Below are 19,403 nucleotides of genomic sequence, written 5' to 3' on the forward strand. Positions count from 1 at the left end.
CCTTCCATCAATGCAGTATTCATGCCCTCTCACGTTTGACAAATTTTCAACCTTAAAATATGAACAGCACAAATGAAGAGTCATAAAGAATGCGTGACCATTGAATTTCACACATTTATTCTAAAAACAATTTTCGAAAGTTGAAGATATATTGATCAATCGCTTTTATGCTGTATATCGCCCATCCCATGTTAATGTATTGGCCCTTCACATTTCATTTTATTAGTTGATGGCCCTTTTGAAAATAATTATCTAGAAAGTACTAGTGCTCATAAAACACTTATATTTTAGAAGCATGTTGAAATTTTTATTAATAATTAAAATAATTCAAAAAATACTTTAAAATGCTCTCTAAAAGTGCGACTAACCTTCGAGAAAATGTTTTCAAGTGCTTTTATAAACACTTCTAAATTTGTATTTCGAATATCTTGAAGAAACACTTACTATCTAATAAAGTTATTTTAAAAACGCTTAAATTCTAATACAATTTCAATTAAACCCGTAACATATATGTTTCAAACAACGTGAACAAGAAATTTGAACCTGTCACTTTTTTTTGCATTCCAAACAAAAACATGGTACATTCATGCATCCAAACAAAAATAAAAATTGGTAGATTTGTATGGGAAAAAATTTGGTAATTAATATTAGCAAAAGTGGAAACTAAAATAATTGCAACCTTCTTATTTGTAAATTTATAAATAAATAAAAAATCACATGGTCTCATGTGACTGTTTTATTTTCCCTCCCCAAAAACATGACACACCATCTGCTATCGCTGGTTAATATCTTCCGCTGTCGTCGAAACCCCAACACACACAGTGACGACGACAGATCGCAAGCTCGATCACTCTTTGCTCTCTCACCCAAGAGCTAAACGCTTTGATTGTTGTTGCCCATCTCTTCAATTTTTCGATTGATTCGAAGCTGCCCGCCAAAGAGTGGGAGAAAAACAGAGGAAGATATCGATTTCGGAGGTGTGATTTTTGTAGGCTTTTGCTTGAAATTGCGTGAAGGTTGAGTTTTGATCGGTTTATCGAATTGGTGGGAACATTTGGTGGATGCCCAAGTGAGCAAACCGAGCTGATATGCTTGGAGGGCTTTTTGGTGGTTTTTTGATCGAATCTGGGACATGGGTCGGTGCGGATTCGTAATTTCGTGGTGAATTGTGGAGGAAATTAGTCAAAGATGCGGCGGCGGGCGGCCGAGTATCGGCGCCCGGTTCGACGGAGGTTTTCGTATTGGATCTGGGCGCTTTTTGGACTCTTCTCTGTTGCAAGCCTGGTTTTGTTAGTTGTGAACCACAACCAGCATGAAGATCGGGTCGAGCAGCCGGTGCTGGTATGATTGCTCAGCTCTCCCATTTGCTGCTTTTGTGTGCGTTTTATGATCTTGATTAGATGAACTGCGTGTTTAATTAACATTTTAATTTAGTGTTGGTGGATGGAATGTTGGTATGCTTGAACTTTTGTTTGAATCTATTTAAGGCTTTTGATGGCGAAATTTCGGATGAAGTACCTGAACGCAAAATTGGGTTTTTCTTTCTTTCTTGTTTTGGTTACACATTCTGTTGGGTTTGAATATTTGATTTTTCTTTTAATATGCAGTCAGGGTGTATATAATCCTTTTGTGAGTGGATCTCTAGTTGATGGAATTTAGGAAAGAACTGAACACTTTTCCGACGGCGGTAGCAATTACTGCTGAAGCAAGCGTTGCAGCCCTTTAGTTGGCTCTGTTATGATATGATCTTATTGGTTTCTGCCTGCTACTCTTTATATAATGTTTTTTTATTTTATTTCAAGTGTGGATTATATTTATAGTTAGCAGTTCAATTGTTAAGCTAGAGATCATATATGGTTTGCAGACAACAAACCTGCAAGCTAAGAGTTCAATAGAGCTTCCATTCCACGTGTATAACTGTACTTGTACTTGCTGATAGTTGGGGTTAAATTGCCGTTCCTGTTATTGGATTGGTGGATTTATCTAACTGTTTGTGGTTTCCACGAGAAGCAAACCAGGCCGCTGATTGCTTAGTGCTGCTTGCTAGACAGAAGTTATGTGCCGGGGCATTGGTTGATAGTGCCCCAACTTCCCTTGTACTCATCTTACTACGGGATGGCCTTCCATGCCCCAACCAGTGTGATTTTGATCATTGGGGAGTTTGTGTAATGGTTCTCCTTTCTTGTTTTGCTGTTTTTCTTTTTGCATCTCCTGACTGTTCCTCTTTGATCAGTCCTTGCTTTCGTTTTGGAGTTTGGCCTGCATGTCTTTTCTGTTTGTTCATTTGGGCCTGAGGTCTATTGTTGTGTTCTTTTAATTGGAATGAAAGTTTCATTGGCACAGGAAAAAAAGAAGAAAAACCCTGTCAAGGGGGAATCTCCTGTGCTTGCCTTTCCGCTAATTTTTTTTTTCTGATTGAATTGTTATTTGTGTGTTTGTGGTTTTTTTTTTTTTTTTTTTTTTTTTTTGGTATGACTTTTTGTAGAGGTCACACTTCGTGCGATGGCAAGTGCCTTCGCCCATGAGCGGTAGGTCTCGGGTTCGAGACTTGGGAGCAGCCTCTTCATAAATGGGGGTAAGGCTAGCCGACATTCACCTCTCCCAGACCCTGCGTAAAGTGGGAGCCTTGTGCACTGGGTACGACCTTTTTGGTATGACTTTTTGTATCTCATTGAAAAGTTTTCCCATGTGCTACTTGACTTTAGAGATCTAACTGTTTCCCATGTTTAAGTTCCCGCCAAAATATACCTTTGGAGTATAGAACTTCTGACCATTTGACTATGGTTTTATCTGTTCGTCCAATTATAATGTGCATCAGAGAGAGCACAATAAGAAAATTCCATATTTGGGAAAATTCTAGTGATACGAGTGGTACGCTAACTTGAATTAACAATATGACATTGTGGCTTATATAACAATATGACATTGTGGCTTATATGCAGCTGAACTCTCACCCCATACTTATAGACGTAATTTGACAACTAATGTCAAAGTTTAGATGGTCTCTAGAGGAAAATGTCTGAATTTGTGTTTTGTTGATAACAGATGATGAATAATCTGTTCATCACTTTTCACATTGAGCTAGCTATTTGGTTTAGCAACATTTTCATGCTTTGTATGTCATATTTATGCACTATCTTTAGTTTGGTTTAGTAGTGTTGGAATTGGAAGCGAGGCCCCGAGCATTTCCTCCTAGGTTGATGTGAATTGACTTTTATTACTTTGTGATGTGGCTTGTCGCTTTGTTCAGTGTTTTACTTGAATGTGACTGCCGTTTTGCAGGAGAGAAATACGAGACTTGAGCAGGTTGCTCATGAGAGTTTAAATTTTACTGAAGAAATATTGAGTGCTAGATCGTTTTCCAGGCAGCTGGCTGAGCAAATGACACTTGCCAAAGCTTATGTTATTATTGCCAAAGAGCACAATAACCTTCATCTTGCTTGGGAGCTTAGTTCAAAGATCCGGAGTTGCCAGCTTTTACTGTCAACAGCTGCCATGAGGGGGGAGCCTGTGACATTAGAGGAAGCGGAGCCAATAATTAAAAGCCTATCATATCTTATATTAAGAGCCGAAGATGCACATTATGACATAGCAACCACAATAATGACAATGAAATCTCATATCCAAGCCCTTGAAGAGCGTGCAAATGCTGCAGCAGTTCAAAGCATGGTATTCGGGCAACTAGCTGCTGAAGCATTACCCAAAAACCTCCATTGCCTAAATGTTAAGCTCACAGCTGATTGGCTTAAAAAGCCATCTCTGCAACAACTTGCAGATGAGAAGAGGAATTCCCCCAGACTCATGGACAACAATATCTACCATTTCTGCATATTTTCAGACAATGTGGTTGCCACTTCTGTGGTTGTTAACTCCACCGTGTTAAATGCTGACCATCCAAAACAGCTGGTCTTCCACATTGTCACAAATGGGATCAACTATGGCACAATGCAGGCGTGGTTCCAAAGTAATGATTTCAAAGGGTCCACAATTGAAGTGCAGAATGTTGACGAATTTTCTTGGTTTAATGCTTCTTATGCTCCTATCGTGAAACAGCTCCTTGATGCAGATTCGCGAGATTTTGGTGGATATCAAGATATGGATGTTGTGCCAAAGCTGCGGAGCCCTAAGTATCAATCTTTGCTCAATCACCTTCGATTCTACATTCCAGAGATCTATCCACAGCTGGAGAAGGTTGTTTTTCTTGATGATGACGTTGTTGTCCAGAAGGATCTGACCCCACTTTTCTCATTGGATTTGCATGGACATGTGAATGGAGCAGTGGAAACTTGTCTTGAAGCATTTCATCGTTATTACAAGTATCTCAATTTCTCAAACCCAATCATCAGCGCCAAGTTTGATCCACAGGCATGTGGATGGGCCTTCGGTATGAATGTCTTTGATTTAATTGCTTGGAAGAAAGCAAATGTAACTGCACGGTATCATTACTGGCAGGAGCAGAATGCTGATGGGACACTTTGGAGGCTGGGCACTCTTCCGCCCGGCCTTCTAACATTTTACGGTCTGACAGAGCCGCTTGACAGGAGATGGCATGTATTAGGACTGGGGTATGATCTGAACATTGACAACCGATTGATTGAGAGTGCAGCGGTGGTTCACTTTAACGGGTACATGAAGCCGTGGCTGAAGTTGGCCATCGGCAGGTATAAGCCTCTCTGGGAGCGGTATGTTAATCAAAGCCACCCATTTCTGCAAGCTTGTGTCACAAGCTAGAATGTGCTGCTTCTCGATTGCTCGTAATTCATGCGATCTTCACGACTTTTAAACTCTTGGCGGTGCCGGAAAATATGATCGCCGTTATTGTAAAGTCAGAAGTAGAAAATTTTGAATTTTGCTAGACAGTTTTCCTTTTGCATCATAGTTTTCTGAAAGAAAAAGAGCATTGTTTTCATACAATTACAAAGTTTAAATTGATTTTTGCCTGATGGGGTTTTCTTTTTCCCCCCTCTGCAAACTGTAGAATTGTGGAGTTGTTTTTATTTTTTTTAATCTTTTCCTTCTACGATGGCCTGAGAAAGGAAGAAATGAAATTTTCTGTTAAATATTGTTAATTAATTGATCGTTTGCCGTCACTCGTAAGTGGAAGGTCTTGAGGTTGACGAGTTCGATACTAATTAATTATAATTTGCTCATCGTGTGTTTATTCCGAATCTCTCATTTGCAGCCCTTCTATTAACAGAACGGGAGAACTTGGAATCGGTTCGAACATCATCTATATAAAATACCAATCAAATCGAAGATCGTTTAGTTATTCATGTGTAGAACAAATTTAGAGTTGGTACCAAATAACATATTTATGATTAATCATCTATTTATTTGGTATGTAAAGATAACTAAGCGGTTTCTAGTTCAAATGACTTTTTGCAAAGATGATCTTTGAAAGATAATTAAGAAAACGAATAGTTTTGATTCGTATGATGAAAATATGTAATTCACAAATGGCGGATAAGGCAGTGCACCCTATGGGTTGAATGCCAGTATATTTAATTAGGGTAATGTTAAGACGACTAAATTTGGAGACAAAATTTGTAAACTAAATGTGTTACCAATAGAAATGAACACGTTTATCAACTCTTAGGCAGTGCACCCTATGGGTTGAATGCCAGTATATTTAATTAGGGTAATGCTAGGGCGACTAAATTTGTAAACTAAATGATTTGTCACCAATAGAAATGAATACGTTTATCAATGCTTAAGTAATAAACCAATCATCAACTTACATGTCCTTTAGTTTCTAAAATTTAGTCTACAAATTTAGTCTCTCTAACATCGGCCATTAAAATAATATCTCTTAATCTAATGGTTCAAAATTTGAGTAAGAAAATTTATATGGATAATAGTTTTGTGCCACTCATGGGAATCTACTTATCCCCCTATTTATGATTAATGTATTTTCACCATACGAATTTCATAATTGGAACCGTTCATACTTTTTATCATCTAATGATTATATCTGGGAAAAAAATCATTCAATTTGAAGAGCGTTTAGTCACATCCATGCGTGTCAAACCAATCGACAAGTATCATCCTCATAATGAACCGTCCATTTGTTTGATGCATATGAATGTTTAAACGATCTTCAAATTGAATTATTTTTGTGCATATATGATTGTTAAGTGATGATAAAGAGTATGAACAAAGTTCCTGCAGTGAAGATATGTTAATTATAAGTTGAGGAGGGAACTCAAGCATTATTCAATTTATATGGTGCAATGGATATTCCTTCCCCATATAAAAGGTTTCCTAAACCTGTAAACTTTAGGTCCTGAATCCTTATCGGATTATCAGGTCTTCAGCCTCCCAATTAGTTCTGAGGCATGCCACAATATCTCCAATGACGATGAGACGGAAGACAAAGCCAACCGAGATATTACTACTTGAGCTCAAGTGTTACTGCCAAGCATTCCGAAAGACAAAAGCTGGAACACTGCCTAGCTAAGATAATAATTTCTAATTATTTGGCACTAAATAGCAATTAATTAATGCATGTGTTTCAATTCTTCCAAGTCATTAGTCACTTAGTTTAAGCCGTTGGATAAATCAAACAGTCAAATATGTGTCGGTACTGAGTGTCTATAAATACTCAAGAAAACTTGCTTAGTTATGATCTCACATCAATATGCCTCTCGACAATGCATTTTTGTGTTGGAGCATTTATTAGTTTACTTTGGATATGCAAGAATTCTGCATAATTTCAAGCTCATGGACTAGTCCATGGAGTGATTTTTTTTTAACTACTAATATTAAGGAGAGGGGAAGAATTCAAAACTATTACATTAATTTAGCATAAGGGAAAGGTTCAAACCCGAGACGCATGGGTAGAAACCAAACGCCCCAAACTATTACATATTACCCTTACTCGTTAAGTTTCTAAAACTTCAAATTAGATGCCCCAAACTTTTGCTCTGTGATTTTGTCAAGACGCTCGAGCATCTCAGGCGTTAGGTGCTTCTGTGAATCTCCGGTCTCCCCTCGTCTGAAGAAGACATCGTTGCTGAATTTTTCATCGGTTTTCGGCCCCACATGATACGTCCCACTTTTGTTCACCTCCAAACTACTCAAGTTCTCAAAACTGCAAAACTTTATTATTTCTTGCACAGCCCCTTCTTTCTCTTCTTCTGAAGAAAATGGATATCCTATGAACTCTGCCAACCTCTTTACGTATCCTTCTGTATCAGCTTTCAAATCCTCAAACTTAAAAAATAGCACCTTATTAGGGTTTTTCAAGCTTGCTTCCCAGTACCCTAGTACATGATCCCAAAACGGGCCTGCAAGTGCAACCCCTTTGCAAAACAACTCAAATCCTTCTTCTAGAGGGAGAGGAGGGAGTCTATATACCTTCGACCTTAGTTTTTCGGAAAATGCCCATAAAGAAACGAGAACATCTTTCGGGTTCCTTGCAACGTACACAACCCGTGTATCTGAATCCAAAACGGAGTTCGGCAACGATGAGTGAGGGACGTGGGTTGCAAGCAATCTAGGTGAGGCCATAGAGTCGAGATACTCAACTGGATTGTCTTGGTGAACAAGCAACTCTATGTAGCGCACAATATCATGAGGGTTCTTTGTGAGTAATGGATGTGACGAATAATCGCAGTCTTTCCGGTTTTTTATGGCAATCATGAGAGCCTTCACCCATGTTGTACCACACTTGGGAAAGGTGGCCAGGAAAACGTCAGAGTCCCTAGCCCTAAAATCCTGTTGTGCCCAAATCACACCTTCAAGAAAAACCTGGGGGTACCAGAAGTTCTGGTACTGGTAGTAATGCTCAGCTGCCCAGCCTGTGTCTTTAGGGAGGGTTGAGATAATTTCTTGATCAACACCAAGAGAGACAGAAGCCATAATCTAATTAAATGACACGAAACAATTAATCTTTTAATTAATTAATCTAATTCACAAGAACCACGACATTTTATAGGGTCAATTTGTGGATGCAAATGTGTTTAGTGTTCCCTTAATTCATGGACTTGACCCAGTCATGAAAATATCATATCCGCAAAATCATATGCAACCACTTCAAGCAAAACAACTCCTTGAAATTTCGACATTTAAGAAATCGTTTTCTTGCATTTTGAAGCAAAACCAACAATTATAGCATCATAATTCGAGTATCATACCGAATTCTTTTCAATTCATCAGATTCATAATCTATTTAGCCCATTTTGAATTAAAGAGGTCTGCAAGTAAAATTTTAATAATTTCAATTTTAGATAATTACTAGAGAGTTGATTTCTAAAAGAAATAGCTTCAATAAAAATATTTTGGATAATTACCTACACGCCAGATAACAAAAACTTCCAATTCAAATTATCATTTCAACATATAAATTATCAAAACATTCCAACTGCATTGCTAACCATCCTTGGTTGCTGGTCAAGGGCCGGGGCTGTTCCTCAGTGGCGCAAGCTCGAAACATACCGGTGGTATTGAAAGGCATATATGGTGACTTCACCTACGGCAGACACAGCAACCAGCCCTACATTTCCTTTTGGAGCACCCTCCTCCACGACCGCGACATAATCTGGTGCTTCTATGAGAGAAACACCTTTGAACTCCATAAGAGCTGCCACATCCCTTGCAACCGTGCCACGAATAATTGCTTCGGCTTTGGCCGTAGCAGAAACTTCGCAGAGATTGTTGGCATATGTCCATGCACCAATGATGGGCGTGTCACCAATCCGGCCAACCATCTTGTTGACTAATCCGCTAGTAGAAGTTGCAGAAGCTAACAGTCCCAAGTTTACTATCACCATCAGCGTCTGGAGTTTCTTCCTTCTCATCTTTGTAAAGGGCTTGTGGTAAGCGAAAAATATTCGCATATAATACGTCAGCTTTTTCTAAATTTTGTTTTTTTTTTTTTTTTGAAAAGGAGCTTTTTCTAAATTTATATAAACGTTAAAACCACCAAAATTGGCCTATTAGCTCAGCTGGTTAGAGCGTCGTGCTAATAACGCGAAGGTCGCAGGTTCGAGACCTGCATGGGCCATTTTTTTTTATTTTTTATTTTTTACAATAATTTTTTTATGGTTTCACAGAATACAAAATGCTGGACACTTTTATTCTGCTTTTTTAATTTTGTTTTTTTTTATATTTTTTACAATAATTTTTTTTATAGCTAAACTAGTTTCTACATGTTTCTAACCAAAGTAGAGAATCAAATTATTGATATGTTTTTCAACGAGAGGGGAGTCATGAATCGAGAAATGAAATTAATACGAAACCAACTAGCTCACATAATTTCTCTGTTTCCAAATTTTTAGGTGTAGGATTACGAATTCTAATATAAAATTCTTACTTTTTTAACTCATGAAGAATTAGAAATTTAGAATAATCTGCTCATGTTTTAGTAAACACAATAATTCAAGAATCGAAATAATTCTAATTCGCATTCCATAAAAATAAACATGCCGTAAAAGCTTTGATGGCACAATATAGTACTGGGTCAAGAATCAGAATAATTCTAAAACAAAACTGATGAAAAGAACTTGAAAACTTAAAGTTTTAACGATAAGGACAAAATAAAGGGTAAAGTGAATAGTATCAAGATTGACTTCTTAGTGTAAAAATGTGGTTTTTAGTTAAAGTAAACAGTACCAAAAGTTTTTCGTTAAAGTTCCCTATTTCTAACGCTAATCCCAGTTTAGCCTTATATAAAACATTCCATCAAGAAATACTACAACGTAGACTACAGGGGCTGAGAAATTACAAAGCTTGTTTCGACCAAATAAAATAAAATAAAACTGCAAAGCTTGTAAACCTTATTGTTCTATATACCGAGAATTCGAAAGAATGAAGTTAATCCGGTCAGTATCCCATTTAGCGTTAGGGATGTGGTGGTGGTGGTGACGGTGACGGTTGTAGGTACCCATTGCCAGTTCCTCTACTTCCGTCTTGCTTCACCGAAGATTTCAATGACTCGGGAGATCCCCGCGTGTTTAAGTTTTCTTCTTCAAGAACACCCTGAATGGACAAGAAAACCAGTCAACACAATGACGGGAGACAAACTAACATAAACGGATACAACAACAACCACCTTAAGGATCATAATTGCTGTCTCCCTATGTAAATCTTCATTATATGCCTCGCACGCAAAACTCTGAGACGCAAAATGTTTGAAGTTACTTCATGGGGGGAGAGAGAGAGAGAGGATAAATATAGAGAATGTGAGACATACTTGTACACAGTTAGGGCAGCCACCAGATCTTGAGCAGCTGCAAGACGAAAGAAGTTCGATAGCAGGAGTAAAGAGCTCCATAAATATCGGTTGAACCTATTACATGTCCAAGTATATCAGTTTCAACAGAGGGTCAACATACATATTGCTGTCCAGAGGTCAGCATTATCTCCGGAAACCAAGCCAGGGAGTTGGAACAAAGCTATCTTCTGATGATTTACGAATTTGAACAAAGTTTCATCGAACTCACCTGTACAGAGACACCAGTCCCTCCACGATGCTGGTCATATAATAGAATCCTTTCTGGAAAATAGGATTTGTCAGTAGGGTATGGACACTCTGGAGCCAAGTCAGATAAGTTGCATATTATCCGTCTGCACATGACAACATCAAGCATCACAATGCAGTCAGATGCTTTAAATTCTTAAGAAAATCTCAATGGCTAACAAGAATGTTATATAAGAAAGAGAAACGTAAGGGACTCACAAAGGCACAACGTGTAGAACAGCATGTGTTGCAGCATGCAGTCCAGCACGGAAATCAAGGTCTTTCGCCTCCACTGATTCTCTTATCCAATGTGGAACTGGAACCCACACTGCCTGTTTGGATAAAACGATGAAACATTTTATATATACAAAAGAACCAAACAACAATTCAAAGTTAAAAAACACCAAACAATAGAACCATTGACAAAGTTAAAAAGTACTCAGGTTTACCTGTGACTCATAAGTATATTCCGGAAGTTTAAGTTCAACTGATTCAAGTACCTCGTGCGTTGCTTTACATATGCTAAAGTATCCAAACCATCTAGTTGTTACTTTGCAAGAATCTGTTCGGGCAGATGTTCTGGAAACCTTAGGTGGATGAGCCTACAACACCAGGACATGTAGCAGGTGAGCGTTTTGAAATCATCATAACTCATAAGCATGATGAAATGCCATAGAGAGGAGTATGAGACATAAACAAAAACAAAATTCCAAGTTAATGAATTGAAAAATTGCAGAGATAACTGTTTCAAGGCACTGAACAGCAGCCAAAGCTGAATGCTGGCCTCCTCATTGTATGGGGGAGAGATATGGGCAATCCAGAAAGGGTGTACTATTGAATACTTTGATATCAGATATATGAGCCTACTCCAAATATCTAACAATAATCCTGTATAACATAAAAACTTATCTGTTCCTGTATTAGTATCCAAATTCTGAGTTACAAGACCATCATGCATTTCCAATCGCCAGATTGACTCATGCAATTTATGGAAAGGCATTCAGGAACAACAAACAAATGTCAAGAGCTGACATACCATATTACCGCCCATGATATGAACTCTTGTGCAATCACGGGGTTTTGTGTAATAATCCAACTTAGCTGCTTTGCATAAAGCTTCCTTACTCCAAGTATCTAAGCTTGTGACCAGGTATGTATTTCCTTGGTTCATATAAACAGCACCTTTATATACCTGGAGTGAAGTATCATTAAATTGTCAAAAGAAAATTAGTAAAGATATAAATGGGGTGTGCAGAATACTTGATACATTTCCAACAAGATAGCAAATGTACTGTTAATGTGCATTATAGTTTACCTGAAAGAAAGCCTTGCCCTCCTCGATCTCTTCAAGGATTTCTTTCTTTTGCTGGTCTATAACTTTGTATTTCTCAGAATCTATTGATCGGATGCTTACTGAACGTGAAGGCATTTTCTAGAAAAATATGCACAAATAATGTCATGTTAAAAACCAAAGCCAATCTTCCTTAAAATATATACACAGAGCTCACAGGAGCATATGCTACAAGAGGGAAAGAAACTATAACCAAAAGAACGGAAAAATCAACTCAGATAATGCAAAGAAATTGTGTACCTCTTGCCCAGTATAGTTCCAAATCTCGGCAGACGAATTACACGATGGATCAAGACTCAAATACCCTTTATTTTTAAGAGGTACTATGGCACTGTTCATACTAGAGCCGAAAAACCTTTCATCATAAGACGAACTCAGGGGGTGTTCTAGAGCAGCACAAGCCAAATGCTGTGCAAGAACCTACAAGGAAACAGATATCAAGAAGCACCAAATCATTATCGCCATTTCTTTAGACACGAACAAATGGAAGGAATATTGATGATAGAAAATTTAAAACCATTTGGTTCTTAGCATCGACATGGCAGCGCTCAATTGGGCTTCCAAAAAGTTTATTTGGTTGTTTCATGAAGTATTGATCAAGGGGCCCTTCAAATGCAACATACACTGCAAGAGAATGTCTCTCTCTCCTTCCAGCCCTGCCAGCTTGTTGCCACAAGCTATTAACAAAGACAGAAAAGAGCAAACAATTATGGAAAGCAATAAAATACTAAATCGTAACAATTTGAACAATAAGCTAAAGCATTGATGGCCTGGAACTATACCTAGATATACTACCAGGAAAACCCAAATGAAGAGTTGCATCTATGTGTCCAACATCAATACCCAATTCAAGGGCATTTGTTGCAGCGATACCACAAAGTTTTCCATTGAAAAAATCCCTCTCTATCTTTCTCCTATCCTGCTCCATCAGTCAATCAATTAAAAACCAGCTGTATACCTGAACCAAAATCACATACTGGCAGAACATAATGCGGGGCGAACAGCTTTTACTAACCTCTGCAACGTAACCACCACGATAAGAACATATAGAATCCGCTAAATTGGGTGCGGTCTCCAGAAGAATCTCACGCCTGCAGAATTATATTAATTTATTTCATGAAATAAACCATCTTGACTATATTAGCAGTAAGTCCAAACACAAGGTAAATAACAAAACCATGGGGCTAACAATGCCATAAATCTTTAATCATATCATGTAGCATTTAGTACTGAAAAAAACGAAAGTGATTAATTATACATACGTATAGCACAACACAAGTTCACAAAGCTTGCGTGATTTGCAAAACGCAATGCAACGTAGACCATGCTGTACCATTTCAGCGAAGAGGCATGAAAGATCCATCATTGGGCTGCAAAGATTAATTAATGCATCAGGTGTTGAGGTTCCAAAACCACAAAAAGAAATCTGCATCACGATTTGGCCAAAAAAATATTGAGAGAAACAGAAGTGAATACCAGAATTTTAAGGTACTAGCAGTGTATCACATGGTAAGGTCCAACGAAATTCCAAGTAAGCAGCTTAATTTAACTACTAAGATACACCACTACTTAGTATGAAATATGCTAAATGTCTACTTCACAGGAGCTAGGAGGCATGTAATCATTCTTAGCAACCAAGCCACTCAAACTGCCCTATGGAGACAGATCAACCTTCTTAGGGACCATGCTCATGCCCTGGATGCCTCTTAAATTATCAGGGAAAGAAAAAGAGGCATTAAAACTATGGCAGTCCAAAGATGGGAAAAATCACATAGTATAAAACTTTTCAAGCTACTCTCATTGCTAACTCAGATTTAGAATGGCATGCAAAACCACAGATCATGGTTAAAGAAATTACTCTCATTCTGCATGGCCTATATATATAGCAAGCTTTTACCTTGAAGTATGGGGATTAGCATTTTCAACAGCAGAGTTACCATTATCCATAATATTATTGGTTGTCGTCGACGTCTGTAAAGAAACAACACTAGGCTTTAGCAAATTAACTAATATCTGAGTTGAACACAAAAAATAGGATATAGAACACCAACAGTTTGTCTTTGTAGATTCGCAATAGGATTCCAAAGGACGAAAAGCTTTCTTGCAGACGGACTTCCATCATTCTGAATCAGCTCTAAAGTTGGTAGACTAGCAAGTTCCTGAAGAATCAGAATAGGAGAAATTGACAACTCTTCTCAGCAACCTAACAATACAATTCAACAAGTGGAACATATGCATGCACAAAATTCGTCTAGTTAGTTTAAATGTCTTCTCAACACCCCAAAACTATACAGGTTGAGCTTCCGCACCAACAAGGCTATGTGCTGAAACAAAATTATACAATGATAAACCAAATTTATTTTCTAAACTCCAGGCGGTCTTCGTTTCTTTTACTCATCAAATCAAGATAATTGCATACTATTGAGAACAAGCTCATAAAGGCACAAGATGAAAATCATCAAATAAAAAAAAACCCATCAATGTCGAACTTTGTATAATGAGATAAATGATTTTATAATTCTAATTGAAAATCTTTACCATGCAATGATCATGAGGATTTGCCGAAGTTGCAGTAGAAAACACAAAAGAAGGATCACTTCCATATACTGCAAAGAAACAAACAGCTATTTAGCTTTCCAATTTCAATGGAAAGTAAACAAAAAAGTCCCATATTTTGTAAACTCAAAGGGAAAGATATACCATGTGAGCAGAGCCGGCGAAGTCTCCTTAATATTAGAGCAGTATGACAACCAAATGCCCCCTTATACACATGTGCCTCATCAATGACTACAAACCTAACATATCAAATATGAAATCAATCTCTGTGGTATAATTAATGTAATAATATACCAATAAAACTACATACTGCTCAAATAACCCGTTAAAATAACTTAAATCATAAAACACCAAAGAAACGTAAGAGCATGGCATGCAAACACACGCGCACACAGATAGATGAATCACCTGGTGACAGAAACGATTCGTGAAAGTCCAAGATATAATACCTGAGATTTTCCAAAATCCGCCGAAATCCTTTATGGTATGGCAGGAGTGATACATGCAACATATCTGGATTTGTGATTAGCTACATTCAAGCAGATAAGAATTTCAGCATAAACTTAGGAGAGGAAGCAAACTAAGTAAAATGCCAAAAATCACCAGCCTAGCATTTTGACGCAGCCATGTCCTCTCCTCCTGAGGAGTGTCACCGTCATATACACCAATGTTTAAGTCACAATTGAATCCTTTGGTCATAGCCAACAAACTTCTTAGTTGATCCTGAGCTAAAGCCTGCATCATAAATAATTGAGATTTATAAAAAAAATTAAAAAATTAAAAAAAAAACTTATTTGTTATCAAACGCAAGACCAAAGAAGATGGTTTTTGCATCCTATGTACAACCTTTGTTGGAAATAAATATAGAGCGCATGCAGATGAACTGTGGGACAAGGCTTCTAAGACCGGCAGATTGTAGCAAAGAGATTTCCCACTCGATGTCATTGTTGCCACAACAACATTCTTCCCAGAAAGTGAGGCTTGTATTGACTCTGCCTGTAAATATCATGAGGAAAAAAAAAAGTTGAAACACATTAACCAGCTGGTTTTCCTCAGAAGGGCAGTAGCATGTAGCCTAGAAAATATCCATACCTGATGAGTATATAATTGAGTGATTCCAGTGCTACGAAGTGCAGATCTCATGTTTTCAGATAGTTCTTGTAGAACTTCTACATAAGCGGCTCTCCGAGCACTAATGTCTTCAACATGCACTATCTGCATCCACAGTTTCACAGTGCAGCATTAGCAGAGGTTACAATGTACTTACTGTTAGAGACATGACAACATGCCAGATCCAAATGAGCCTTAGGGGTATAAGTTGTGAACAAATATTTTATTTGGAAAATGTTTCATATCTTCCAAAAACCCAAAGTGATTATCCTACAGAGCTTCTAACTTCCCTACTTCAAATTTTTGTGTATTTCACCTTTTCATTTCCCAAAATTAAACAAAAAGTTACAAGAAAAGTGTAGAGAAAACCTGTCCTTTCGATCCAAGTCCCTCTCTAAGATGTTTAATCATCTCCTCTGGTTGGAATGAACCTGTTAACTGTTGAGACAAAATAGTATTACAATAGTGTCATCTCTCAGAGCATACAAAAAGAACTCCGCACTTTGAAGATCAAAAGATATTGATAACTCCAGTGAGACATAACAAAACAATTAACGTCCATTAGTCAAGGATCTGCTACCACTTCTTTTCTGTAGGTAGAAATCCTCCATCAGGTGTTATTGTCATTCATTATCACATTAGTAGGCAGTTAAAGAACATCTAACGATAATTGCAGCCTTTTTCTAAATACTAAGCAACTTCTATTCTACATGTATTAATACCAATGGCTATTGGATCAAATGCAATCTCCTCTTCCTTTAGGTACTAACTGGATGGAGGCACCAGTTAGTATGCCAGTTGTTGATGCACAAAATCAATGGGGACTTTAGTATAACAGAAAATGTTAAGTCTGTGACCTCCACTAAATTGCTTCGATCACTAGTGTAGATAAGTATGTAAATGGATAGAGATAGGGAAGCAAACACAAGATGTACGTGGTTCACCCAGATTGGCTACGTCCACAGAGTAGAGAAGTTCTCATTAATTGTGAAGGGTTTACACAAGTACATAGGTTCAAGCTCTCCTTTAGTGAGTACTAGTGAATGATTTAGTACAAATGACATTAAGAAATATTGTGAGAGAATGATCTCTATTTATAGAAGAGAGTTTCTAGTTTCATTCTGACATTGACACGCGTCGTGTTGTGATTGGCTTCTGATGTTGACACGTGTCGCGCTATGATTGGCTTCTGATGTCGACACGTGTCGCGCTATGATTGGCCTCCTGGTTGGAGGGAAACTCTTCTGGGTCCTTGACGGTATAACGTTGACTGGTGCTCAGTAGTTTCGGGATTGGTCAAGTATGGTACAAACACCGGTAAATTCACCAAGGGCACAAATGTTGGATTACAGTACAAAAACATGTCAACTCTCTACAAGTTAATTAGATGATACTGAATTGATATCACCTTCTATTTTATTTTTCCACCTCTGTAGAGTATGAAGATTGAACATACAACTTATGATAAACTAGGAAAACACAAAAACGGAACCTGAATAAAGTAAGTTGAGGATGAAAAGTTGAAAACCTACACAACATCGATGTTTTCTTGAAGCTTTAGATTGATTTCGGTCAAAATAATTATTTGAAGCTGCACGTGTTACCCTTAGTCGCTTTGCTTCATTTCCTCTTGCAGCAGGACCACATTCCTTCACTGATTTGAGCAAGTCTTCCAAGGAAAAATCCATGGAAGTCTCATTTCCAGTTTTAAACTGCCATGAAAATTCATATCAAGTTGTAATCTATAGGATTAGAACACTAATAATGCTCATAAAACACAGGCATAGAGAGAGAAAGAGAGAGAGAGAGAGAGAGAGAGAGAGAGAGAACAATTAGACATACCATTAACAACTCTACAGCCTCCCACAAATTACTTCTGAAAGAACTTTCCCGTATTTTCGATATACTGATAATCTTTGAAATATCCATTTGCTTGCAAGCTAGCAAACATGAACATGACCATATGTAAACAAAACTATCCAGTTAAAAGCCCATATATTTATTTTAGAAAACTCTGGAAATGGTATAAAAAAAAAATATATCGCACATCTTCACAATACCATATTTATGATGATCTTCATTTCGACCATTCTGTCCTGTTGAACCATTGATAATAACAAGCACATTACCAGAACCTTCCAGCTCTGCATTCTCATTTGCAAAATGTACTACCTGCATTACCAAAGATCCAGATGGCAAAGATTATATTACACACAGTAAAGATGTACTACCTGCATTAACAAAAAACCAGATGGCAAAGATTATATTACACTCAGTGTGTTCAAACAGCGACATAAATTACCTTAGGAGAAATAATGGAAAGATGTTCTATGTCCTTCATACCAAGCCTAACTCCAAATCTCCCAAGCTGGTGCAATGCTTGCTCCAAAATGATTGAGGTTGTTCTCGCCTGCTGTAATTGAAGAAATGCAGAAAAAGTGTTTAAGAAAGCAAATGCCTTCATGATTATCTTCAACCACGCTGGACACAAGCATGAACTACTATTGCCTTTATGCAGTCCAGTGCCAAAGCCCTGTTGCCGCAAAACAGCTCTTCTCCACAACAAGCAGTCCCGGGAATAAGGGTCTGATAAACAACTCACCGTCTCCAAAACCTCAATAAACCTTTTAAAATTCTGTTCATCAAGGACATTTCCGTTTATACTAGAACGCAATATATCCAATACAATGTCATCACAATCAAAAGTTCCCATTTTTCTCTTTGCTCCACAAGCGCGAGAACTAGCGGCTTCATCATTTACCTCACTTCTACCTCCAAGATTGAAACTTCCTACACTAGGCCCCTTCGGAGTTTTATCATTTGAATTGTCATGTAAAAAGGTTAAGTCTTCCATCATATCAGACCACGCCGAATCGGCAAACTTCTTAATCGAGCTTTTACTAGGACAATTCGCTGGTGTTTTCGTTTGTTCAGATTTCGGGGTCTCATTACAATTCGGGTCTTTCTTAGTAAATGGGGCAAGCACTAGAAACTCACCCGGACGAATGTTGAGCCTTCCAATCTGACTCTGCAGCCTCAACTTCTCACCCTGACACACAATTACACACCAAAAAGATAGTAAATTGCAACATTTCCCATGTTCTCCAAATTAAGAAGGGTGTTTTTATAAAGTATTCCGCTTTGAAGTGCTTTTCTCTTAAGTGTAATCCCGTCAAAGACTTAAATGTAAAAGACCCTAATTTGAAAACAAAGCGAAGGAGAGAAAGAATTGCTACCTTGAAGAAAAGGTGAAAATTGGGGGAGTTTTTGGCGGGTGGGAAAAATTGCTTGAGAAGGAGCTTGAGGCCGTCGATGGTTTCGTCGACCGGGACCGAAACCGTGGCCGGTTTGCCTTCCAGCGCACGGACCTGGATCTCAATCTGGCCTTCCGCCATGCTCCAATTGCTTCTCTCTCAAGCTTCGGAATTCTCACTGGCAGCAAGGGTTTCTTCTGGTTTTTTTGCCTTTTGGGTTTGGCGGGGGAATTTCAGGCTGTCACTCTCTCTCTCTCTCTCTCTCTGTGATTGCAACTTTTATTTGACGCAGGTCACGTGCGGTTTTGGAGCTTGACACGTGACATTTCACTAGGCCCAAATGATGTTCTATCCTAGGCCCAAGGGAACATCAAAAACCCAATGGCAATTGTGTATCTTGTGGGCCAGTTTTTTATCAATCATGCTAACAAACTTTCAGGTAATTCAGTTGGTTAAGAGTTATTTAGACTATCTTCAACCCTTGGTTAAAATCTAAAATTTTTAATCCAGAAATAATTTTTCTACTTCAACTCTTTTCAGTTAAATTTTTAGCCCGAGATTATTAAAGAATAATTTTAGGATAATTTTTTTGTTCAACTAACGTTTTAAAAAAAAATTATATAGACTATTCTAATTTAATTTTATGAACATTTTAACATAAAAATATTTAGAT

At 37.8% G+C, this 19,403-nt stretch overlaps 4 protein-coding genes and 1 non-coding gene across 7 annotated transcripts; 2 read left to right on the plus strand and 3 right to left on the minus strand.

Annotated features, from left to right (window-relative positions):
* Positions 1-676: 676 nt before the first annotated feature.
* Positions 677-4,980, plus strand: LOC103455447 (hexosyltransferase GAUT11-like). Of its 3 annotated transcripts, none has more exons than XM_008395032.4 (2): positions 677-1,341; positions 3,283-4,980. In XM_008395032.4, exons 1-2 carry the CDS (start codon positions 1,189-1,191, stop codon positions 4,729-4,731), a joined length of 1,602 nt encoding a protein of 533 aa, XP_008393254.3. In that variant the 5' UTR covers positions 677-1,188; the 3' UTR covers positions 4,732-4,980. The 3 variants fall into 3 exon arrangements, with proteins under 3 accessions (XP_008393254.3, XP_070668279.1, XP_070668278.1); XM_070812178.1 differs by lacking the exon at positions 677-1,341 and adding an exon at positions 1,608-2,637; XM_070812177.1 differs by lacking the exon at positions 677-1,341 and adding an exon at positions 2,442-2,651.
* A 1,908-nt stretch (positions 4,981-6,888) lies between these two features.
* On the minus strand, positions 6,889-7,860 carry LOC103455570 (flavonol sulfotransferase-like). Its single transcript, XM_008395156.3, has one exon. It carries the CDS (start codon positions 7,858-7,860, stop codon positions 6,889-6,891), a length of 972 nt encoding a protein of 323 aa, XP_008393378.2.
* Positions 7,861-8,411: 551 nt separating this feature from the next.
* LOC114820945 (isoaspartyl peptidase/L-asparaginase-like) lies at positions 8,412-8,798 on the minus strand. Its single transcript, XM_029092309.1, has one exon. It carries the CDS (start codon positions 8,796-8,798, stop codon positions 8,412-8,414), a length of 387 nt encoding a protein of 128 aa, XP_028948142.1.
* Positions 8,799-8,930: 132 nt separating this feature from the next.
* TRNAI-AAU (transfer RNA isoleucine (anticodon AAU)) lies at positions 8,931-9,004 on the plus strand. The gene has a single exon. It is a non-coding gene; the product is annotated as a tRNA-Ile (tRNA).
* A 540-nt stretch (positions 9,005-9,544) lies between these two features.
* LOC103455446 (uncharacterized) lies at positions 9,545-19,004 on the minus strand. The gene is made up of 27 exons (XM_008395029.4): positions 18,713-19,004; positions 17,779-18,525; positions 17,537-17,648; positions 17,319-17,416; positions 17,009-17,188; positions 15,846-15,914; positions 15,459-15,581; positions 15,213-15,362; positions 14,970-15,101; positions 14,816-14,895; positions 14,511-14,605; positions 14,349-14,416; positions 13,862-13,969; positions 13,708-13,781; positions 13,073-13,180; positions 12,826-12,901; positions 12,593-12,729; positions 12,328-12,487; positions 12,051-12,230; positions 11,775-11,891; positions 11,496-11,651; positions 10,909-11,061; positions 10,679-10,791; positions 10,443-10,566; positions 10,193-10,288; positions 10,052-10,114; positions 9,545-9,978 (listed from the first exon to the last, which is right to left on the minus strand). The coding sequence occupies exons 1-27, from the start codon at positions 18,869-18,871 to the stop codon at positions 9,841-9,843; spliced, it is 3,816 nt and encodes a 1,271-aa protein (XP_008393251.2). The 5' UTR covers positions 18,872-19,004; the 3' UTR covers positions 9,545-9,840.
* Between the last annotated feature and the right edge of the window lie 399 nt (positions 19,005-19,403).

This window comes from Malus domestica, chromosome 14 (genome assembly GCF_042453785.1).
Source record: "Malus domestica chromosome 14, GDT2T_hap1".
NCBI lineage: Eukaryota > Viridiplantae > Streptophyta > Magnoliopsida > Rosales > Rosaceae > Malus > Malus domestica.